The sequence below is a fragment of the Bos indicus genome, chromosome 10 (genome assembly GCF_029378745.1).
Source record: "Bos indicus isolate NIAB-ARS_2022 breed Sahiwal x Tharparkar chromosome 10, NIAB-ARS_B.indTharparkar_mat_pri_1.0, whole genome shotgun sequence".
Taxonomy (NCBI): domain Eukaryota; kingdom Metazoa; phylum Chordata; class Mammalia; order Artiodactyla; family Bovidae; genus Bos; species Bos indicus.
Genome location: NC_091769.1, coordinates 32,478,201 through 32,503,864, shown reverse-complemented (window position 1 = coordinate 32,503,864; position 25,664 = coordinate 32,478,201). Strand labels below are relative to the sequence as shown.

At 40.7% G+C, this 25,664-nt stretch overlaps 1 protein-coding gene across 8 annotated transcripts in view; it reads left to right on the top strand.

The window, feature by feature from the left end:
- MEIS2 (Meis homeobox 2) overlaps positions 1-25,664 on the top strand; it is a 223,865-nt gene that overhangs the window by 193,448 nt on the left and 4,753 nt on the right. For all 8 annotated transcript variants that reach the window (XM_019968482.2, XM_019968480.2, XM_019968481.2 and 5 more), the window contains one exon: positions 24,761-24,819. In XM_019968482.2, the coding sequence (XP_019824041.2) occupies positions 24,761-24,819 (59 nt within the window). The remainder of the gene's footprint in view (positions 1-24,760; positions 24,820-25,664) is intronic.

The following is a 25,664-nucleotide window of genomic DNA, read 5'->3' as shown; positions in this document are numbered from 1 at the left end:
AAAAGCTCATCATGGTGTGTATGGAAGATTGACAGGAGCTAATGCCTCCAAGGGTATGGTCTCCAGTGGTTATAGAGAAGTGACCATCTTTTCAAATAAAAATTTGGTTTCTGCTTTTCTTCCTGCTCTTATTTCCTTGTTACCTTCTGCATTAGTTTCCCAGGTCCGCCCTAACAAAGTTCCGCAGACTAGGTGGCTCAAACTATAGAAATATATTTTCTAACAATTCTGGAGCCTGGAAGTCCAAGACCAAGGTGTTGTCAGGTTTGATGTCTTCAGGGGCCTCTCTCCTTGGCTGCCTGAGGCCTCCTTCTCATTGTGTCTTCACGTGGTTTTTCCTTGGAACACCTACATTCCTGGTGTCTCTTCTTGTTCTTTATAAGGACATACATCATGTTGGTTTTGAGTCCCACCCTAATGGCTTCATTTTAGCTCACCTCTTTAAACACCTTATCTCAAATGCAGTTTCATTCTGAGGTACTGGGGATTGGGAGTTTAACATAAAAATTTGGGGAGGGAGAACACAGTGCAGCCCCTAATACCTTCTTATAACTATCAGGATATACACCCTGGAGGTAGCTACATGTCCATGTAGAACATATTAAGTCAGAAAGGACTGGATATGAGCCCCACCTATGCCACTTACTAATAGTGTGACCTTATGCATATTATTGTGAGTGCATGCTCAGTCACTTAGTCATGACCAACTCTTTTGAGACCCTGTGGACTGTAGCCCACCAGGCTCCTCTGTCCACGGGATTTCCCAGGCAAGAATACCACAGTGGATTGCCATTTCCTTCTCCAGAGGATCTTCCCAACCCACGGATCGAACACACATCTCCCATGTCTCCTGCTTGGTAGGCAGATTCTTTATCATCAAGCCATCTGGAGGACATTTAGGCATATCATTAGATTTTGCCAAATCTCAATTTCCTGACCATAAAATGGGAATGCTGATAAGGGTACCTGCTTCAATAGGTTTTTTTGAGAATTAAATAAGAGGATACCTGTATGCGCTCAGTATAGTGCCTAGCTCAATAAATATTAATTATAATCATAGGAGTGAAGGTGAATTATGAAGCCCTCTTAGGAAAGGAGACTTTGATTATGCTCAAATTATGGGCATTAACTGATACTTGACATTTTTCGCCCAAAATATAAATTTGCTATGAGTTTTCCAGAGTTTTCACTAAATGTTTGACTTTTTCTCTTAAGTCAAAATTCAGTGAACTGTGTAGTTTAGGAGAGCAACAACCCAGTAGGATCATGATGACTCTCCCTGCCAGATTTTCTATAGCACTAACTTCAAATATGTTTTCATAGTTAATAAATATATATTCTCATATTTAAAATTTATCCTGACTTTGGCTTCAGTCATGGTCTTCATAAGAAGTACAGCACAGTCTACCACTTAATTCAGTGAGCTCCATTTAATCAAGAGATTAGATCCAGTCCAGAGATTCATGGACTGTTTGCTTCACATAAACGAATCGGTGATTCACACTTACTGATCAACCTACAAATACCACCGTTCATAAATGGGAACAGGCCAACCCCTGCTGGTGTAATTATCCGAGGGAGGAGGAGTGGGATGGGCAGGGAACAGCTGATGGTTCTTCTCACTTCTGGAGGGTTGCCCTTGAGATGACAGTGTGGAGGTGGGCAGGGCAGGGCAACTGTGACACTTCCCTGGGGTCCTTTCCATGCCAGGAATTTACCAGGCTTCAGCTGTCAAAGAACAATAAATTTTCCTTCAAAATATAAAACATAAATCAGTGTTAACCAAACACTGAAGGCAAGAAGAAGCTAAATCCCCGTAATAATGAAAAGAATCCCGTTAATTAAATCAGCAAGGTAGAGAGCTTCCCTTTTAGCTCACAGCCTAGCTGAACAGTAGAATACATTGGAGACTGAAACTGAAATCCAAGCTTTTTCTAGGTTGCAAGCCAGCATCCTGAGGGAACATGTAGAAGAAAAAAATCCTTAAGCACAGGACAAGTAAACACAACTTTTTTTTTCCTCTCTCAGAAGTTGTACTCGGGTTATGTTTATCTGGGAAGAGAAGCTGCAAAACAATTTGTAAAACCAGGTTTAGCATATTTGTGCCAATCCCTTATCAGATCAGGGCTTCCCAAGTGGCTCAGTGGTAAAGAATATGCCTGCCAGTGCAGGAGATGCAGGAGATGGGTTCGATCCCTAGGTAGGGAAGATCCCCTGGAAGAAGAGAATAGCAACCCACTCCAGAATTCTTGCCTGGAAAATCCCATGGACAGAGAAGCCTAGTGGGCTACAGTCTACAGGGTTACAAAGGGTCAGACACGACTAAGCACAAACGCTCTTATCAGATCATCTTCCACTAGTCAAAGGTAAGCTCAAGGCCTGTTACTAAAAACTACAGTGTAAAAGCAAATGTATCAGATGCTTACAGGAAAAGAGAGAAATATGTTATTTCTTCTGATTTTTTTTTTTTAATTAGTCTTTTCAACCGTAGTCTGTTTCAACTTCCTTGGCTCTTAGACATCCTGGATCAGATCATTTACAACAATGATTAAGTGTTTACTTCACACATCTTTCTTTTTGTGTGCAAAGCTATTGATATAGATTTGTGGGGTTTTTTTTAATTCTTGGTTAATTGGCTGCTGTACTGAGAGTCTGTTACTGTGGTTGAGGAAAGCTGGAAAAAATTGAGGTTAAGATTTCTTATGAATCTATCACGTTTGGGAATTGAGGGCCTTATAATATTACTGCCCTCAAGCCACTGATAGCAGCTTCTGTTCCCATCAGTGGGAGCTTTTACAGGGATGAAAGTCACACCCTCTCACCCCAGTCAGCTGTTGGTTTTACCCTCCAAGCCAATTCACTTCCGCCCACAATCTACTGACCTTTAAATTGCTTTTAACTGCCAGAAGTTCATCTGTGCTTTTCAGATGAACTAGAGTCCATTCATAGATTCTGAGACTTCAGAACTTACGCATATTTGAAAACCCCAAAACTAAGCTGCAACATTTAACTAATCTTTCATGTAATGATTACTCAAATATTAGTTATTGCATCAGTGTCTTTGAAAAATATGTTCTGCATCAGTCAGTTCAGTCATTCAGTCATGTCCAACTCTTTGCGACCCCATGGACTTTAGCACGCCAGGCTTCCCTGTCCATCACCAACTCCCTGAGCTTGCTCAAACTCATGTCCATTGAGTCAGTGATGCCATCCAACCATCTCATTCTCTGTCGTCCCCTTTTCCTCCTGCCTTCAATCTTTCCCAACATCAGGGTCTTTTCCAGCGAGTCAGTTCTTTGCATCAGGTGGCCAAAGTATTGGGGCTTCAGTTCAGCATCAGTCCTTCCCAGGACTGATCTCCTTTAGGATGGACTGGTTGGATCTCCTTGCAGTCCAAGGGGCTCTCAAGAGTCTTATCCAACACCACAGTTCAAAAGCATCAATTCTTTGGGGCTCAGCTTTCTTTATAACTCTCACATCCATACATGACTGCTGGAAAAACCATAGATTTGACTGGACAGAATTTTGTTGGCAAAGTAATATTTCTGCTTTTTAATACGCTGTCTAGGTTAGTCATAGCTTTTCTTCCAAGGAGCAAGCGTCTTAATTTCATGACTGCAGTCACCATCTGCAGTGATTTTGGAGCCCAAGAAAATGAAGCCTCTCACTGTTTCCATTTTTTCCCCATCTATTTGCCATGAAGTGGTGGGACCGGATGCCATGATCTTCGTTTTTTGAATGTTGAGTTTTAAGCCAGCATTTTCACTTTCCTCTTTCACTTTCATCTAGAGTCTCTTTAGTTCCTCTTCACTTTCTGCCATAAGGGTGGTGTCATCTGCATATCTAAGGTTGATATTTTCCCTGCAAACTTGATTCCAGCTTGTGCTTCATCCAGCCCAGCATTTCACATGATGTACTCTACATATAAGTTAAATAAGTAGGGTGGCAATATACAGCCTTGATGTATACCTTTCCCAATTTATGTTATGCATAACATCGGACATACTTGCAGTACATCAAAGTTTGAAAATGTTAGTCACTCAATCATGTTTGACATTTTGTGACCCCGTGGACTGTGGCCCACCAGGCTTCTCTGTCCATGGCATTCTCCAGGCAAGAATACTGAAGTGGGTAGCCATTCCCTTCTCCAGGGGATCTTCCTGACCCAGGGACTGAACCCAGGTCTCCTGCATTGCAGGCAGATTCTTTACTGTCTGAGCTACCAGGGAAGGCTTACATCAAAGTTTACTCAGATTTATATTTGTCTATACCAGGATTCTGTTTTTAATCTGGCTCAAGAGTTTTCTCACCATTGTCTGCATTCTCCATATATTACCCTTTGTCTTTTGTCCAGTCCATAAGCACACATGCACTCACCTAGAAAGATAATTTTTCAGTGTTTAAGGTGTCTAGTGCTGCTAGACGGAGAAGGCAATGGCACCCCACTCCAGTACTCTTGCCTGGAAAATCCCGTGGACGGAGGAGCCTGGTGGGCTGCAGTCCATGGGGTCGCTAAGAGTCGGACACGACTGAGCGACTTCCCTTTGACTTTTCACTTTTATGCATTGGAGAAGGAAATGGCAACCCACTCCAGTATCCTTGCCTGGAGCATCCCAGGGGCGGGGGAGCCTGGTGGGCTGCCGTCTCTGGGGTCGCACAGAGTCAGACACGACTGAAACGACTTAGCAGTAACAACAGCAGCAGTGCTGCTAGAAGCCCAAATAATAGACTGTAGTTTTATATTGAGAAGTAGAATTGGGCCTACAATCTTTCAGCTTCCACCAACCACTAAACAATTTGACACTGAAGGTAAGAGTGGCAGAACTAGAGGAAGTAGCCAAAAAATATGGTTCTTTCTTAGCTTTCCCTGGCTAAGAGGAGTTGTAAGAAGCAGCAAGTGGCTACAATATGATATTTGGTTCATTAGATTCCTGGGGGTGGAGCAATACAAGATGGTGGATCCCCACTTATCCCCAACTGCTTCCCTCTGACAACCTCACCCACAGCCTGTCCTCGGGTGGGTTATGAATAATGGTCTAATTTCCTTTCAGCAGGGTGTATTATTTTTCTTTCTGACCTTTCAGAGTAGTACCTGTGTGTTTGGGGGGGAAAAAAATCTTAATTTTTTAAAAACTGTGTAAAAAGAAGAGATTTAAAGTCACAAGGTATGTAAGGTACATTAATGAAAAGCAAATATATGTGTGTGTGTGTATGTTTGTGTGTGTGTGTGTTTGTAAATTCAGTGTGTGCATATAAGCAAATTGCAAGAAACAAATTTTGAGGTTTTTAAAATTGTTATTTTTACGGTGTCTTTATAATCTTTCTCTGTGGGAATTTAAGGAAATAGTTGCTTTAAGAGTTTGTTCTTTGGATCTGGCTGATAGCTGATATAAAAGTTGTATCTCACTGGTGTTGATGGTAAATATCTTCAATCACAGATGTATGACTGGCCATTATATGATGAAGAATATCTCTTCAAATGAAGGTAGTAACCACCTCCTAAAGGCTGGAATCTTTGCCTGTTTAATGGAGAATCTTAAAATGTAAATTTTTGTGCAAATCCAAAATGTATGTCTGGTCAAAAGTTGACTTTTAATTTCTTAAAATACAAGCTCTTCAAGCACATCTATAGATTAACTTGGAAATACAACCGGGCTAATGCCTACTGAGTACCTACTCCGAATGGTCGACTAAGCTAAGTGCTAAGAACAACGTAAGTTGAAACTTCATAGCAGTGATAACACTTCATATCAAAGATTTTCCAAAATTAAATATTATAATAGTTTTTCCATAATGCTTAAATACACCCTTTATCTTATTTTGTATATCTGTATATAGTAGAACTGTAAAGTAGCTTTTTTGTGTGTAAGTTTTTGACTGATTAACCAAAGGCAGGTATGGACAGTGGAAATAAGCACCATAAAAACTGGCCAGCCCCTCTGCTGCCTGGGGGACCACGACACACACAGCCATTTTCTGCTTACATTGACGTCATTTTGACAGTTGAGCACCTTTTTTTTTTTTTTCCAGGAACGGAGAGTAGGGGGTCAAGTTTTCTGATTAGGAATTTTCAAGGCCAACTTGTAAAAGGCAAAAATTAAGTTTGCATTCCTTTATATATTTGGATATGACAGATTAAAAGCAAGGCAGGTATGCAGAGTGTTTCTAATCCCTCACCTAGGTGGCAATCTCAAATGCTTTGATGTCATCTGGTTGCAGGGCCCCCGAGACTTTTCAAGAAACCAAATTCAGCTGAGTCTCTGTGGCCTGTCTCTCCTTTCTGGTGTTCAAAAAGGAAAGAAAAGGTCCCTGCACCTTCTAGTCTCCTTCCTTTATTGTACGGTTTGCTTTGTTTGTTTGATTTTAAAACTGCCATTATGTGAAAGTGTTGCAAGTATAAATAATTGAGAAGATAACTCTGTAGGGAAACCACTTTTGCTGCCTTTGTGCAAAGGCAGCTCATTATGGCTCAGAGCTGCAGCATTCCATAAGAGCAATTATGCAACATCAGTATGTCATGGATATTAACCAAGGGGAGTAGATAAGAGACGGGAAAATAATTTTGTAACTTATTTAATTAAATTTATTTGGTTTTTCAAATAGTTCCTCTAGTGTCTAATTTACCAAACCTCTCCATGGTTGCCGTGGTCTTTGCAGGATGGGCGTTCGGCATTTGTTTGTGGGCATCTCTCCTCAGTTCTGTATGGACTGACAACGTATTTATGTTGGGGTTTAATTTCCACCCAAGGAGAGGTTACCCATGAAAATGGAACCGTAATTTGGTCATGAGGTAATCCCCCCCAGGGCTTATATAGTCAGTTAATATATGTTAATACAGCAAAGTGAACAAAAGGTTAAATAAGTGGGTCAGTCTCAGAACGAGTCCTGTACTGCTTACTTCTGCTTAAACGGAAGGAAAAGCCCATAATGGCGCTCGCCTGACTTTCACCCCCATCATTTTAAGAATTGCTTTGCCAATCCTTCACAGCAAATAGTAATTTTAAGTGGACCAACACAGAGCTCAGGGTGTTTGCACTCCATGGTAATGATAGAGTAGCTGTGCTCCCTGGAGTCAATAAGCCCAACAATTGAGTCATTTTTGCCTCCTGTGAGTGAATCACTGCTGTTAGCCTGAATGACAGGATTGCTTATAGAACCGGAGCCCTTCACCAGGCTGACCTCTTCCTGAGACAGCGAGGTTCAGAGGGCAGGCAGGTGGTGTTTAACACAGTTCTAAGTAAAAGCTGATTTTGTACTTGTACACTCTGTAAACAAGAAAGTAGAATTGCTGGGGGCGGGGGCTGGGAGGGGAGAGGAGGGTGGAGCATTGGATGTGCATTGAGGTACTTTAGCCAAAGCAGCACTTCCTCTTTTCCTGTCTCTCCTGCCTTCTCATTTCTGTCTTTCCTTAACGTCCTGCTGCCCCCACTACCTTGTCTCTGACTCTCTCTCTCTCCTTCCATCTTCCACCCTCCGTATGTAGAAGTCTCTAACACATGTAGTCGACATGCTAAAGTTAGATGGCCACAGCCCAAGTTTTAGTTCTCATTAATGAAAGATGCAGAGGGTGTTGCCAAAAAAAAAAAAAAAAAAAACCTCCTAGTTTTAAGATTAGTCTTCAGTTTCTGAATCATTTTTGAAGCAGAAATTTTAGGTACACAGAGCAAAATACCCAATAATAGTTGTTGCTTTTTATAATATTTCATTGAGCAAGATACGACAAAAGTAGGAAAAGGGGAAAATTAGAGCAAACATCCTAGCCTAGCATCCTCTCCTAATGATCAAACTATCTTTGAGATAGAGAAATTCAAAGAACATTCTCAACCTGAATATTTTTAGGGGTCCAAGGGCAGTGGAGTAGTCAGGTTTTATAATAATCTTGGGAGGGGGTGTTGTGAACAGGTAAGATAGAAAACAGGCTTCCCAGAAAGGACAGTGGTAAAGAATCCACCAGCCAATGCAGGAGACTTAAAAGATGCGGGCTTGATCCCTGGGTTGGGAAGATCCCTTGGAGTAAGAAATGGCAATCCACTCCAGTATTCTTGCTGGAAAATTCCAAGGACAAAAGAGCCTGTCCATGGAGCTAGAGTCCATGGAGTCACAAAGAGTTGGACATGACTGAGTGACTAGTCAAGCACAAGATATAAAACAAGAGCCCTACAAATGGTTCTCTATCTTTGAGTCTGACTTGGGGAAGTAGGAACATGGAAATCCTATTTTCAAATTCATAAATGATTTAAAAACACAGTTTTGGTTAAAAAAATACTCCTTAATTTTTTCATATCCTTGGAGCCCTCAGTTCAGTTCAGTCGCTCAGTTGTGTCTGACTCTTTGCGACCCCGTGAATCGCAGCATGCCAGGCCTCCCTGTCCCTCACCATCTCCTGGAGTTCACTCAAACTCATGTCCATCGAGTCGGTGATGCCATCCAGCCATCTCATCCTCTGTCGTCCCCTTCTCCTCCTGCCCCTAATCCCTCCCAGCATCAGAGTCTTTTCCAATGTGTCAACTCTTCGCGTGAGGTGGCCAAAGTACTGGAGTTTCAGCTTTAGCATCATTCCTTCCAAAGGACATCCAGGACTGATCTCCTTTAGAATGGACTGGTTGGATCTCCCTGAAGTCCAAGGGACCCTCAAGAGTCTTCTCCAACACCACAGTTTAAAAGCATCAATTCTTCGGCGCTCAGCTTTCTTTAGAGTCCAACTCTCACATCCATACATGACCACTGGAAAAACCATAGCCTAGTGCCCCTCAAAATCTTAATAATTGAAGCCAAGTTTGATTTGTACTATCATGCCTTCTTAGAGATTCATAATATATGTTTGGGCTTTCCTTTGGGTGGCTCAGGTGGTAAATAATCTGCCTACAATGTGGGAGACCCAGATTTGATCCCTGGGTTGCAAAGATCCTTGGAGAAGGGAATGGCAGCTCACTCCAGTATTCTTACCTGGGAAAGCCCATGGACAGAGGAGCCTGATAGGCTACAGTCCATGGGGTTGCAAGAGTTGGACACGACTGAGCGACTAACACTTTGACTTTGTTTGTTTCATTTAGTGCTGGTTCCCTACCACAATTTGACTTACCATCTTTGTTTTGGAGAAACACTGAAACATTGACACCAGTGTCCTTCAGAGTACAATCTGAGGGAAAAATTTCCTTAAGAAAGCTTTCTATTCTTTCCTTCCTCCTTCTTCACTTTCTACTTATTATTCGTCTATCCCAAAACACACACACACCATAATATTCCACTGACCTCAGTTCCCAGTACTCCCAGCTTATTCTCCCCTCTCCGGGAACTGGACTTATCATTCCCCAGTGTTACGCAGGTTAGAAAAGTCTGATGCCCACTTTCTGCCAAGTCAAGTCCTTCCCTTCCTTCACACCTGTACATAAGATTTGCCTGGCATCTGTAAAGCCAGATGGAGTCACACCTTTAAAGTAAAGTAATGCCTCTAGTCTGTATCTTCAGTTGTTTCTGAGTGCAAAGAGCACTGCCCAGAGACAGCACACCAGAGTTATTTCCCACCTTAGCTCTGCCCCATTCTAGGAAAAATCATTTCATCAGTTCAGTTCAGTTCAGTCGCTCAGTCGTGTCCAACTCTTTGTGACCCTATGAACTGCAGCACACCAGGCTTCCCTGTCCATCACCAACTCCCGGAGTCTACCCAAACCCATGTCCATTGAGTTGGTGATGCCATCCAACCATCTCATCCTCTGTCGTCCCCTTCTCCTGCCCTCAATCTTTCCCAGCATCAGGGTCTTTTCCAATGAGTCAGCTCTTTGCATCAGGTGGCCAAAGTATTGAAGTTTCAGCTACAACATCAGTCCTTCCAGTGAACACCCAGAACTGATCTCCTTTAGGATGGACTGGTTGGATTTCCTTGCAGTCCAGGGGACTCTCAAGAGTCTTCTCCAACACCACAGTTCAAAAACATCAATTCTTCGGCGCTCAGCTTTCTTTATAGTCCAACTCTCACATCCATACATGACCACTGGAAAAACCATAGCCTTGACTAGACGGACCTTTGTGGACAAAGTAATGTCTCTGCCTTTTAATATGCTGTCATTTTATCAGGGCTTCAGCTATTCAGCCACTTGCAAAATGAGGACAGGAAATTCCTCTGGGCTCTTCCATTCTCAATTTGACATTATTTCCAAGACAGAGGAACTTTTCTTTGTCATTTGGTTAGCACTTCACCATACATTTTACTGAAGATGTACTGTATGCTTGACATGCTTTCAATAACGTACAATTAAGATGTGGCCCTGGCCTCTGGGACTACCTGGTGAGAAGCTAGATATATACATTATGATTATAGTATTGGATAGATGTTGTGATGGATCTGTGAACTAGGTACTACTGACTGAAGAAGTGCTTCTTACTCAAACCATGGAATCTGGGAAGTTACCTCAAAAAGATATTCTCTGTTAAGAATTTTGAAGGGTGTGTTTACCAGACAGCCATGAGAGAAAGGCCCCAAGGGCAGAAGAAATAGTGTGTTCCTAGGCAGTTGGCATATTAACTTTATACTTATTAATTGTCTTTTTGTTTATATGTACATAACTGTATAGCAGTTAAACCAATTTCTAAATTAAATTATTTTTATGTTACTTTATCTTTACTGTGAAAATGGAGAAAATTCAAATGCTATCATTTCTATTTCTAATAGTTAAGCCACGTTAGGGAATTCTGAAAATGTGAGATGTGAATATGCAAAAAATTCCTTTCAAATTGCAGTACACAGTATTTGCTTCTTTGTCTATTGGTGACTGTAGCTGTGTGTGGAATACGGGAATCAAAGGTTGATGTCTTTATTTCTCTGCAATTCGAGGGAAAGAAATCCACCAACTAACCCTCTAAAGCTAAAATATTTAAGGACTAAAGCAGATGTGGCATAACTGCTGGTTTGCTAAGTCTCTTGTGATTTATAAAGATATATTTTATGTCTTTTATGATTACGGGATGATGCTAAAAATTTTGTGGGTAATAATACCGTCACGTTGGGAAGACTGTATATAACATCTCTGAAGAAGATACAGAATGCTACCCAGCTGCAAATCAAAGTAAAAAGATGTTTAATTTGTTATAAGGAAAGGCAGTCAAGAAATTTTATTTGGAATTTGGTCTTGATGTCTGGTCATCATAAATGTGAGGACATTATTAAGTCATGTATTTATGAATAGATTTTTTTTTTTTTTTTTGCCTCTTGACATCATGGGATATGTTTTCATACTATATTTTTAAATTATTGTTAGATGTATAGCTATTAGAAATATAGTCTATTTAAAGTGACTTTGAAATTTTACAAATCTTTGATTTTTTCCCCTCTTTGGCACCTGGACTAGATACCAGTAGAAACTGGTTAAATAGCATGCTTTAAACAGAAAGACTGTACCCTATATACATATTTATAATACTTTGTTAGATCTTTCTTTTAATATTACTTGACTTTCTGTGTTTTAATCTCTTTTTTTTTTTTTTTTGGATTTTGGGCTGAAGCCACTCTAAAGCTTAACACCTAGGAGATTTCTCACTTATGGTTCCCTTTAAAAGTGCTAAAATCTCAGCCTCTCAAACAAGAGACCAAGCTACAATTTAAAGAAAGCAGTGGTATTGATAAAGGGCCCTAAGAATGTTGCCACCTTCCAAATGTGTCTTCTGCCACATTCTTTCTTTTAAACCAGCAGGAGAGTTGGAAGAAGGATAAGAGGCTGGCCCGTACAAACACTCCTGGCATGCCGTGCTGGTCTCTGAGGTCTCCCCTGCTGCTTTAGAAAAAGGAGCCCTACCGACAAATGAAAGGACCGTGGGGACATTCTCATGCAAGCCCCTTCCTGCCAAACACCAAGTGGCCTTAGATTGTTGGTGTTGGGGTAGTTCGGCCTGAGTTGAAGAATAGAGACTTGAGAACCATTTGTTTCCACACCGTTTTGGGTGAAGTGCTATATTTTTCACTTTAAAAGCCCATTTAAAAAGAAAAATATGGTTTGAAAGGAGGACACAATTTGGAAGCCATCACACTTAATGGAGTCCCTTTTCAGTGTAACACTTTGTCCTATCAATTCTCTTCTAAATTGTTGTCACCACCTGGAGAAAACCCACCCTTGATTGTCTTACCACTCTTGCTTAAAAACACCATCTTCTGTATATTTTTCCTATTTCAGATTTTTAAAACTTTTTTGTAAATTCCACCAAGTATGACGTGTACACAGTGTGCCAGGGACATATTACCATCAGCCTCCAATCACACAGATTATCTCAGAATTAAAAACCAGCAAGCTGGACCTAATAGGAATAAAGGCTTTTACCGACAATTAATTAACAATTGACCAGACATTGTTTGATAATGGACTTCATAAAGTCTGGAGGATATAGGAAGAGGAAGTCATTTTTTGGAACTAGTTAGGCGGTTTATCGGGCTTCCCAGGCGGTGCTAGCAGTAAAGAACCCGCCTGTCGATGCAGGAGACATAAGAGACTGGGGTTCCATCCCCGGATTGGGAAGATCCCCTGGAGGAGGGTGTGACAACCCAGTCCAGTATGCTTGCCTGGAGAATCCCACGGACAGAGGAGCCTGGAGGGCTATGATTCAGAGTCACAAAGAGTCGGACACGACTGAAGTGACTTACCCCCGCAGGCACTTTATACTTGTTGCTGCAGTCTGGAATATTCATCTGGTTTTCGAGGTTTGAAGAGACGAGAGGGTTTTGAAGTTAAAGTCGCTTCTTTCTGACCGTTCACTCTCTTTTTGTCCTTTATCTTGAGTGGCCTGCCTAGTTTCTCAGCCTGAAAGTCCCATCAACTCAAAGGTAACTTTTAGAACATTGAGTTTGCGCCCCCTTGCCATAACAAGTAGGAATTCCTCTGAAATTTCCAATTTTTATCAAATGAATACTATAGCATACCAGACATAGATTCTTGTTTATCCTCTTATAATATCATTTCTATTTGTATCTTTTCTTTGCCATCTAAGCAGAATTCCTCAGCAGTTCTCCAAGCCGCGTGTCCCACTTCTTTTGTATTTCTACCAACTTAGTCTGAGTATACATTTCCCTCTTCTGCTTGGGATATAACAGCTTTCTACCATTTAGCTTCTTGCTTCTCATCAGCTCATACGTAGCCCTTAGAATCATCAGCTCATACGTAGCCCTTAGAATAGATCTTCCTCAGGCACCATATTTTATCATTCTAGTCTTTAGGAATTTCAGAGGTTCAATTTGTTACTCAAGAACTTCCACCTGGGTGGGGGAAATAGGGAAATATTGGTCAAAGGGTGCAAACTTCCAGCTTCAAGATGAGAAAGTATTAGAAGTCCAATGAACAGCCAGGTGATGATAATTAACAGTCTTATGTATTTGAAAGTTGCTAAGAAAATAGATCCTAAATGTTATTGCCATGAAAAAGAAATGGTAATTATGTGATGTGATGGAGGTGTCAGATAATCATTTTGAAATATGAATGTGTCAAATCAACACTACCTTAAGTTTATACAATATTACATGTCAAACTTGTTCAGTCACTCAGTTGTGTCCAACTCTTTGTGACCCCATGAACTGCAGCATGCCAGGGTTCCCTGTCTTTCACTATCTCTTGCAGTTTGCTCAGACTTGTCCATTGACTCAGTGATGCCATCCAACTGTCTCATCCTCTGTCACCCCTTCTCCTCCTGCCCTCAATCTTTCCCAGTATCAGGGTCTTTTCCAATGAGTCAGCTATTTGCATCAGGTGGCCAAAGTATTGGAGCTTCAGGATCAGTCCTTCCAATGAATATTCAGTGTTGATTTCCTTTAGGATTGACTGGTTTGATCTCCTTGCTATCCAAGGGACTCTCGAGAGTCTTCTCCAGCACTGCAATTTGAAAGCATCAGTTTTTTGGTGCTCAGCCTTCTTTATATGGTCCAACTCTCACATTCATACATGACCACTGGAAAAACCATAGCTTTGACTATGTCAGGGAAGGTTTGACTATGTCTGACCTTTGGTGGCAAAATGATGTCTCTGCTTTTTAATATGCTGTCTAGCTTTTCTTCCAAGGAGCAAGTGTCTTTTAATTTCATGGCTGTAGTCACCATCCACAGTGATTTTTGGAGCCCAAGTCACTATTTCCACTTTCCCCCCATCTATTTGCCATGATGATAGAACTGGATGACATGATTTTAGTTTTTAAATGCTGAGTTGTAAACCAGCTTTTTCACTCTCCTCTTTCATGCTCATCAAGAGGCTCTTTAGTTCCTCTTCCTTTTCTGCTATTAAAGTGGTATCATCTGGATATCTGACATTGTTGATATTTCTCCAAGCAGTCTTGATGTCAGACTTATACAATGTTATATGTCAGTTGTATCTCAATAAAGCTGAAAAAATAAAGGTGCCTCCCCTAGCTTGTATGTTAACTGTGGTGGTGTTTTCCAGACCAAAACCAGGAGCCTGTCAGAATTCAGTGCCTGCACCCTCCCTTGCACACACTGGGCCTTAGTCTACTTCAGTGTCCTCACACACACCATTTCCTTGTTTCCTTCTTTCTCAATAATCTATACTATTTTAATCTGGCCCAACTTCCCTCCTCCAAGAAGCTGATGATTACCTTGACTTCTGACTTCTCTTTTGACCCCATCACACTTATTTACTGAGTGTGGACCATGTTTATTTAGGATTATCATGTACTCTCGAATTGTGCTTTTCAATTTGTTTCTGTAGTTGTGAAGAGTAAAATTTTTTAAAGGCATAAGTTGCATTTTCAAAATTTTAAATATATATGTGGACATAGAGAAAGTCATATGATTATATATTTTCATATTATATATAAGTTCTTATTATATATGACCTTGTCATATTTTGTCATTAAACTTGTCTTTTGTTAGATATAGTGCATAGAAGTTATCAGTGTGTGATGCATGTACAGGTTTCTGTGGACCTTAAGAATTATTCATTCTAAATTTTTTAGAATTGAAAAAGGATGAAAATAGGCCATATGGAATCTCTGCTTCTTTATACCTTGCTGCCCTTCCTATCGGAGAAGACAATGGCACCCCACTCCAGTACTCTTGCCTGGGAAATCCCATGGACGGAGGAGCCTGGTAGGCTACAGTCCATGGGGCCGCTAAAGAATAGGACACGACTCAGCGAGTTCACTTTCATTTCTCACTTTCATGCATTGGAGAAGGAAATGGCAACCCACTCCAGTGTTCTTGCCTGGAGAATCCCAGGGACAGAGGAGCCTGGTGGGCTGCCGTCTATGGGATCACACAGAGTCGGACACGAATGAAGCGACTTAGCAGCAGCAGCAGCAGCAGCAGCAGCCCTTCCTCTCCTCTATCTTCCTGCCCCCGCCCCCCACCAGAACCCAGTCTCTCCCTGGGACCTGTACACAGTCCCAGAGAAAGTTCGACTAGGATAATCCTCTAAACACTGAAGAGGTGTGACCAAAGGGGAACATAGGGTAGAGCAAAGAACAAGGTTTTGAAAAAAGTCTGTTCATCCTGGTGAAAGTGAGAAAGGGGAGAAGAGAGCAAACACTAGAACATGGCTTGATGGCAAAAAAGGGTGTTTAAACAACCATTCTTTTCTCCTTCGTTTTCAGCATTCCCGCCACCCACAAAATTTCTGTGACCTATGTGGTTATATGTCTACATATCCTAGAGTTGATAACCCTTTTAACCCTTCCTTCCAGCAGCCACACAGAAAACTTAGCCAGGTGTTAATCTCTGCAAAGTGTATTGCCTGATATGTATACGTGTGTACATACACACACATACATGTATGTGTATACACACATGTACATATATATGCTTGCATATGGTTACTGACTTCTCACAGCTTATCTCAAGGCCACATTGTTTCCTGTCCCTCTTGGTTGACAGGGCATCTCTGACGTGACAGATGTATCCACTGAGAACAGGATCGTGCATTTGAAACCAGTTTAATTCTTAGCAAGGCGATGCATATGGCTTATGGAGATTTTGTTGTTGATTTTTTTTCCTTATATATTACTCAGGGAAGCCTGTGTCAGTATAAATCAGTGGTAACGAAATCAACATTATGGCATCTTTGATACTGCATTTGCAAAAGCCTTTCTGGATGTTGTTTAATTCAAGGCTTAATGATTGATATTGTAGACAGTGAATAAACATTTTTGATGGATCTGTTTGCTCACAGATTTAAAAAAGTGAATCCCTTTTTCTCTTGGATTAAAGAGTGTAATTCCATTGAAGAGGAAACAGTTCACATGTGGTCATCACAGGTTGGTGGCAACAAAAGTAGAAACTCACTTAGGGTAAAATTTGCTGTCAGGAAAAATGGAGCATTCTTTCTGAACTCAGGAACGTGGTTCATGCGAGCTTGCTTGTGGATGGTTGCTACAATAAGGCTCCTTTCATACAGGTGTGTTTATGCCCCAGGCTTGCTGGCCACAGTCCATTCCATTTACAGAAGCTGAATTAAACAATAACTACCGCATTGCAAAAAATGGTGAGGAGTGGGGAGGGGGCGGGGGAAAGGTGAGCGTCAAAGGAGATGCCTGAAAGCTTTGTTCGGGCCAAGAAAAACCCTGTTGCAGTTGTCAGAGCTTGTTGATGTTGCTGGGAACGGCACTTTTTTTTTTCTCCTGGATTTTGTGGTTCTGCCTTAGGAAAGAAAGTAAAATAGAACGGAAGAACAAAGTCCTACTCTATAAATCAGCAGCTGCTCCTTGCCAGATCAAAGGAGTGACATTTTTGCTCCTGGACTACTTGTCCACTTGAGGGCTTGACAGGCAGCTAACAGCTGGCCTGCTAGACTGTATGGGAGAATCCGCCTACATCTTCTTCCGAGCAGATGACAAGCTAATCAGAGAGATATCCATAGCATAGGGCATGCGAGTGCACCTTGATCTCCTCAAACATAGCTGATACATAATTGCTAAACAGCTTGGTATATTTTTGGCAAGTTAATGCTCAGGTGGCTTCCACTGAGAAGTAGGATAGAGAATTAATACTCCAATCAAAGGGGGTCTTGAAAGCTAAAGAAATGCTAGATTTGTAAGGATCTCCTCCTGTTAGCACGAATTAGTAAGTGGCTAGGAACATGATGAGAACCAGCTAAAATGTGTGTAACTGATTGTCAAGTGACTGGTTGATTTTTTTCAAAGCCCAGTCAGGCAATAAGGTTCAGATAGATGAACAGGGACTTCATAATTGGAAATTTTGAAGATGATTACTCCAGTTTTTTTAATGCTGATAGAACTGAATAAAGTTATAGATGTATCTTCCGTGTCTGCAAAGAATTGTTTTCAGAAGCACTATTAGGAGTATAGGTATACAGATCTGGAATTTTAATGTCAGTAGTAAAACTTTCAAAGTAATTCAGTTTCTAGTTGATTTCCATCTGCAATAAATCATGTACAGAATGAGGTAATACACTACAACTTATGTCTATTGACTTAGTATTTTATCTTTAAGAGGATAGATTCTAGATATGAATAGCTAAGGAAGTTTGCGTATTTTCTCCTCCCTTGCTTTCAAGTAGCTTTGAAAGATCACTTTTATAGTGCATGATAAAGAGCCACATATGAATAATCTGATGGTGTTCTGGGAGAGTAACAGTGCTTCAAAATCATAACCTGCTGGGATGTTTTGTTATCGAGTGTGATTATCCTTATGGAATAGTGTTTATTGTTCCTCAGTATTATAAAGAAAATAAAAGATAATTCCCTATCTCCAAGGAATTTCTCAAATACTTTTATTAAAAAGTCTCTACTATTGGCCATGTAAGCCTGATTCGAGTAGGATGCCAAATTCTCCAGGTCATTCTAAAGATTTTTTAAATTATAAAAAACAATCAAGCTTATTATTAAAAACTTAAACAGTGCAGAACTACATGAAATAAAAATAGAAATCTACCATTTCCCTGCTATCCATTCCTGAGAGAGAACAGTTTCCACAAAAACACTTTATCAGTCCAAATTTTCCTGTCGGAGGTACTGACGGAATGAAAAGTATTAAATTACTCTAAATTGTTTGTTGCCCAAAACAAGTGATTAAAGGACTGTTTAGATCTCAGATAGTATGTGCATATTTACAGCTACGGTTCTTGATTAAAACTTGATCTTTGCAAGTTTCTATTCTTAGTAAGAGTACTGGATTGTGTATTTGGTATGTGACCTAGAGCAGGAATTCTCAAATTTAAATGTGCATGTGTCACCTGGAAATATTTTAGAATATTGATTCAGATTCATTAGTGCCAAGGTGTGTGCATGTGAAGTCGCTTCAGTCGTGTCCGACTCTTTACAACCCTATGGATTGTAGGCCACCAGGCTCCTCTGCCCATGGGATTCTCCAGGCAAGAATATTGGAGTGGGTTGCTGTGCCCTCTTGCAGGGGATCTTCCCAACCCAGGGACTGGCAGATGGGTTCTTGACCACTAGCGCCACCTGGGAAGTGCCAGGGTAGGGACCACTTATTTCTGTAGCTCTAACGAGCTTGAGTTGATGTTGATATGGTTGGTCCATGGAGCACAGAGTTGCAAGGATCCAAAGAATCGTTAAGAAAGTGATTCCAAAATAGCTCACCCCACTACCCTGCCCCCCAGCAGACACCCACTCCAGTGTCTAAAATCCCCACCATGACATTATACACTTAGATCAGCTGTAATCTCTGGGAAGACCCTACATGGCATGAACACATGCTACATTCAGGGGTACAGCACATTATTATCCTCTTATCAATCAGCTTGGCTTTGTTTTATAATAACCCACCTAGTGTTAATTATTACCTGTAAGAAAACAGAGCTCTTTAGGAGGGGGCATTGCATAGATGCATTTTGAGTGTAAGTTAACATTTAACAAGCCTTTACCATGTGCCAGGTACTGTGGCACAAAGATGTTACAAGCAATACCCACCTTAATCCTCAACATGATCTGGGCTCAACTATCACCCCAGCTTATAGATAGGAATCAAACTGAATCTTGGAAGTCTACATAGACTTGCCCACGGTGACACAGCAAGGAAAGGGCAGAAAGTATGTTTCTATGTTCTTCATCACTTTGCTCTACAGAGAAGTCTGGAATATGGAACAATATCTGAGAAGGGTTACCCAAAGTAAGGTATTTTAGTAAAGAACCTATGTGAGCCCTCCTATCTTGAAGGAGGAGTTAGATGAAATGATTTTGGGAAACCACAGTAGAAAGCTGTTGAAAGATAAGCATCACCTACTTGATAATTTTGCTCAGGGCTTTTCATGTCAGCATAAACACTCCAGTACTCAAGGCATTTTCGTTAAGCTACAAAAGGTGTGTGAGTCCAGATTAATATCATGTTTTCATATTATAAACTTAGAAGTGTTAGTTTATGGTGTTTTGAGAGCTGTAGACTAATCTGTGTTTGTGCTCAGTCACTAAGTGGTGTCTGACTCTTAGCAACCCCATGGACTGTAGCCCACCAGGCTCCTCTGTCCTTGGGATTTCAAAGGCAAGAATACCGGAGTGGGTTGCCATTTCTTTCTCCAGGGGATCTTCTCAACCCAGGAATCAAGCCTGCATCTCCAGTAGACCAATCTCATCTCTATCAAATTAAAAATCAAGCTGTAGCTCTGGGAAATTGATTATGAACCATAACTGTATCCCTAAATAACCCATGAATCTCATTCATTTACCTTACTTTGCTCACAATTGTCTGGGAGAAAAGACACACTATCTGGCCACTCATGAAAAATGCAGGTTTGAGACATGACTCAGTCATCTGTGTGTTGGAGTACACATTAAAGGTATTAAATCTGCTTAATTCACTGATTCAACCTTTTCAGTATATCTCACTGAGAAAACCCTGCTCTTAGCCATAACCACAGCACAGAAAAAGACATGCTTTCTTCTTGAACTCAGAAGAGTCAAAGAAACTTAATAATGGATTTGTCCTGATTGAGACTTCACTGTTGCAAATCCCAACCAGTAGCAAGCTTTGTGAATAAGCATCGTCTCTGATGAGTTCTGTGGCTGGGAAAAGTGAAGAAACAGGTTTTTCATTTTTTAAAAGGTCCCCAATCACCAAGGTATTTGGACAGTACCTCTTCCAAATTGATCTGATCTCTCTTCAGCAGTTCTATCTCTACTTCTTTGACCAGACCAATCCATGCAAAATCTTCATTTCCGGGGATTCTTGATTCCTCCTTAGAGGGTTCAGGGCTGGCATCTTTCCAGTTGACTCCATGGAGGCCTACACTTTCTAACAAAAGGAATGCTGCCAAAAGGAATGGGTTACCAAGTGGGGAATGAAGTTAGTGAACCAGAAGGAGGGATTTATCAGCCATTTAAAAAAGAGGGAGAAAAAGAAAGGAAAAGGAATCAACCAACAATCTAGAAAGATACCTAAGTCTGTGTCTATCGATCTGAAATATGCTTGGGAGTGAACACACTTTCAAAAGAAAATCACCATGGTCAGATTTCATTGACAGAAAAGTTTGGCTTTTTCTGTGGGGCGTTAAGGTGGGGATGTGGGAGAGGTCTCCAGAAGACCTCTCTCCAAAAAGACAAGATGAGATTTCAATGATATTTTCCTCTCTTGGGTTTATTCTTTTTATATATAAAAGAGTCCATCTGCCAGGGCAGAAGACATAGGTTTGATTGTTTGATCCCTGGGTCGGGAAGATCCTCTGAAGAAGGAAATGTCAGCCAGCTCCAGCATTCTTGCCTCGGAAATCCCATGGATGGAGGAGCCTGGCAGGCTACAGTCCATGGAGTCGCAAAAAGTCGGACATGGCTTAGCCTAAACACACTTACACATGCACACATACACATACACACATATATATTCACTCTAAGTTGACTCAAAAAGGCCTCATGATTCTTGGAAAGTCATTGAATTTATTTCTGTAATTAAGTTTATTTTTAAGCTAACCATCTAAGTATATAATTTTTAAGGATCACACATACTAATGCATTTTCTATTTTGATAAAATTTAGTGAGAAAGTAGATAGTCTTAGTAGATCCTCTCCAAAGCTTTTGCATGAGCCTGTGTACTAACTTTGTGTTCAACACAAATCAATGGAAGTAGTATATTTTAGGGTACTCATTCCCTAGGGAGTCACTAATGGAATTATCTCTAGCCCTTAAAAAGTCACAGTGAGGCTAATGAATTTTTTTTTAAGTGAAATCTGGATAAGGCATTAGGCTTACTAGCACATTTTATTTATGGCATTTATCATATGTGGCACATTTTACATGCAAGTTGTACAAACCTCAGAATGTTTTTAAGAGCTATTTAATATCTAAGAAGACTTTGTGATTTCGGGTTAAATAGCTTATACCAATAGAAAAGTATGTGTCCTCAACTTCAAAATCATTCTGGGATGACATTACAATTTAGAGCATTTTTTAATATCAGATACAGATGAAAAACTTAACAGTCTTTGGATTGGAAATAACTTGTGGGGGTTTTCATTAAAGTTGGGTGCAGCTTGCTGCATTTTGGTTAGTTGGATGTCTTCAGCAATTTTTCAAATGTTTTGGGTTTGGCAAAGTCCAAAATGTTTTTGCCAACACCCTCTTTTCCCCTTAGTTTTTAAACCCGTGTGAAATTCAAGGATAACTTAATCCATATGTGTCTGATTCATTTACACTTAACTCATCAAAATGTTATTTTGTAAGACCCATTTAATATCCAAGAAACCTTTTTGAGCCTTTTAAGATGTCTTTTGTCTTTGAACCAGTGAGTTGCATTTTTCCATATGAATGGAGCTTGAACCTTGAAAGATGGAAGATCAGGCAATTTTCAATTTAGACTTCAAATTTTAAGTAGATCAAAACTTGATATTCTGCTTACTGCTTGAGCACTGAATAACTTCATCTTAAAATACATATCAGAGAAGGTGGAAAAAACTTTCATGTCATGTAATTTGGGGGAAAGACCACATTTGGAAATTTCACATAAAGAAATAAAAAAAAATACTCCTAGTTTGATTTTTGTAAGTCTATAATTAAATGGCTTCATTTTATGTACATTGGGTGTGTTTTCTAAGAATGGCCTATGGATCATCTGTGCAGTGGTAGTAATTTAATTTTTGAGTGTTGAAGTGTTCTTACAGTCAGCTTATTAATTGTTAATTTTAATAATGAGATCTATGGTGTTCATAAGATAGCCTAGGATCGGGGCAGCTGACAGTTGGCAAGAGTTGTATGTTAAGAGAGTTCCGAAAAATTGGGACCCATATGTTTTACAAATTCTGTGTGATTTGAAATAATGTGGTAGAATCAGGAATCTGGCAAGATACAGCACTATGGTTCACAAACATTGTTTGAGAACAACAGTTCAGAGAAACCCTAGCGAAAAAAGCAAAATCTCTCTGACCTGTTTTAAGAAGATCTAGTAAAAAGCTTCAGAGGCCTCTCTGCCTATTTGTTTAGCAGAACTGGGCAAAGAAAGGCCATCGCCATAACTGCTAGTGAACATCCAGTCCATGCCATGGTAACTAGTTGAAAATGTAATACTGGAGTGGCATTTCCAAGTTCAGCACTTCTATAAAGACCTGCGGGCACACAGAATGCTTTTTTAATGTTCTGCATTGTTGTGGATCCCCCATTGAACAACCTTTTGAGAGGACCCCGTTTTTACTAATGTAAACATTCTGACGAGTATCCAAAGAAATGACCTTTGAGTGAACCTCTAACCTTCCCTGTAATTATTTGTTTGAAGACAGTGTGGAGTTCTCCTGCTGAGAACTAAGGACCATGATGCCTTGCAACTCTGTGAGGAAGGGAGTGTTTGGGGGAACTGTTGAGAAAGACATAAAGAAGGGAACAACCTCCAGATGTAAATAATAAAAGAGTAAAAGGGTGAAATTAAAAAGGGAAAAAATAGCAATTCGTTTTACCTAAAGAGTTGCTCTGTAGGAAAAAACAAAACCGGGATTAGTAGCACATAAGAGGTGAAAACCCTGCCATGTGTGTCCTCCATTAGAAACTTCAAGGAGAAGAGCAAAGGTTTCTCCCACTCTTCTGAGCATCTCAATGGGTCTTAATCTGAGCCGATGAAAGGAGTTTGCTGGTGCAACTCTCAGGTCAGTTGTCCTTGGTCCCAGTAAGAGCAGTGAGGGAAAGAGTAGACCACTAAGATTTGAGGGGTACTTCTAAAAAGGCTTTGTGATCTATCTGATCAGCTATTCCTCAGCAACTCTTAAAAGTGCCTGGAGGGAATATATACAGTTCCCACTCTCTTCTTCTTGTTTTCACTTCACGTAGCCTGTCACTTACTTGCCCAAACCTGAGGGGGTGTGACATTCTTGACAACCTGAGCTACACGTTCTTAAGTAATAAAGAAGTGCATTGTTTGCCAAACAAACGCCTTATGCAAAAGACTCCTTTGGTTTTCTCCCGGCTATTTTTCTTCAATCTAATTGTATTCCCACCAGAATGCTCACAGGAGGCCTAAAAGGGTGTGGGCCGCTGTCCTCCGCAAAAGGGACTTCAACACCACAGAAGCACAGAGCTGCCAGCACACACTAGAATTTTCCTGGCTCATTTCAAAGAAGGAGCTTTCAGTTCCTGACTGTGACCGCATGCGAACTCATTAATCATGAAGTCCCCCTGCACTTAAGATTTGAAATTGGGAATACTGGGAATGAGCAAACTCCAGGAGATAGTGAAGGACAGGGGAGCTTGGCGTGCTGCAGTCCACGGGGTTGCAATCCTGGGAAAGATCATCCATGGTTCTATTTTGAAGGAACAGCTAGCTATAGGCTAGGCCACCCCCTCCCTCCGTGTCCCCCCTGAAAATGCACAGCCAGTGAATCTTGTGCATCAGCTCAAGTGTGTGGGGAATGCGTGTCATTAAATGCACGGGGACAGGGGTAACTCGCAAATGGTAGAAAATTGGTTTGTTTTTATTAAATTTGGAGAAATAAAGGAGATTTCTTATCATCTTACTCTGTTTGTACATGAATATTTGATGGGCATTATTAAACATTAAAGTAACATGAAGTAGGCACTTATTTTTGGATTTCCAACAAAATTAGATCCAGGCTTCTAGACGAAATAACTGCTTCTCCTTTAACATTCCTGTGATTCAACCACCACCTGATTTGAAAATGTTTCTTAGACTCTAATATCAACCATGTGTACCTGAGGCTCTGTCTTTCTAGTGGGTTGAAAGGTGGCTGGGTTTATGGTTGGCAGTTACCTTTATCCCTGCCCTGGGTGTCCCAGCTTAGACTGGAAAGGCCGCCCCCAGCTGGCACTGACCTCTAAATGACCCCTAACTTTACAGGCTTAAACTGCAGGAGTTGCCGAAGAGCAGAAGTCTTTCTGGCCAGCACTTATTACTGCTGTGTTGGTGATAAAACTTCAGACAGCCTAATTGATGGCTTTGCTGACCTAACAATACCTTGTGAAAGCCGAGTGCCAGAGCCTGGTCTCCATTTATGACCAGCTGCAAGGGGAAGCGGGGTCTCACTATGATGCAGTTTAGGGAAAGGGGGAAAATCTTCCAGCCTGTGAACTTAAGATTCTGACTTGTTCAAGAGGCAAAAGCACAGTTGCAAATTAATACAAGTTTTCGCAGGGAAAACTTTTTTCTCTTCCTGAGTAATTTGTTTTTAGCAAGTCAGCCTCAACTTGGTTATGAGATGACAGGGGAGATGATCCAGTCAGCTATTTTTGAACATGGAGAGGAAAGATTGCCTTCAAATTAAAAAGATAATTTTTGGTAGATGTTCAACTGTACTGTATTCTCCGCAGCGTGTGAAGGTATTCACAGAGCACAGAAATTGCATTTGCTGACTGGTCGTCTCTCTTCTATTTCAGGTTTATTAATGCCAGAAGAAGAATAGTACAGCCCATGATTGACCAGTCAAATCGAGCAGGCAAGTTCCAACTCGTGTCTGTGTTCCCATCCCTGAGGCACAAATCCTCATCAAGTTATACTTTAGGAGTTTCACCACCTGGTAAAGAAATGCTTCCATCAGGCATTCTGGGAGAATTTTGTTTTTTAATGTCCCCAGAATTCCATTCTAAGAAGCAACTTCACTAATTGGTGCTAATTGGAGATTTCCCACCCTGACTCTACTGAAACCGCTTTTTATTTTCTTTCTGAATTGGTAATTGGGCACACGTATTAGTGCCACAAGCAGTTTGTTTAACTGTGAGCTCTGGAATTACTCATTGCTTGTCTGCATCCAATCATTAGCACACTCTCATTTTCTCCTTACCCATAATTCCTTGGTGTGCGTGTTGCGTTCACTCCTGGAACATCCCCTGTTAAACTCATTGTATCCATTCATTTGCTTTGACTATTCATAATATTCTATTAAAGCCTGACATGCTGCATTGCCAGCATTATTTTTTATTAAAATGCTTCCCATCCATCTCATGAAAACACATGTGGGTTTTTCTCACAGTATCTCTCAGTTTCTCTAAAGTTATTATTACACGGTATGGTCAGAACCCTACCCAGGAACTCCTAATCATTCTACTTTGAAATAGGCATTTCCTTTTACTGCAGACTTGTGGTGTCCTGCAAGAAGGTCTGTGGGGAAAAAGCTATTTTCCATGTAGATGATGACTATTGTCACTCACGAGGATGTCAAATAGGATGGAGACTTAAGCTGTGGCCTCAGTTTAAAGAATTTAAGAAAAATCAGATTCCTTTGGCAAAATTTCCCCGACAAAACTGAAATATTGCCCCACTAATGGAGGCTGGGGGCCTGTT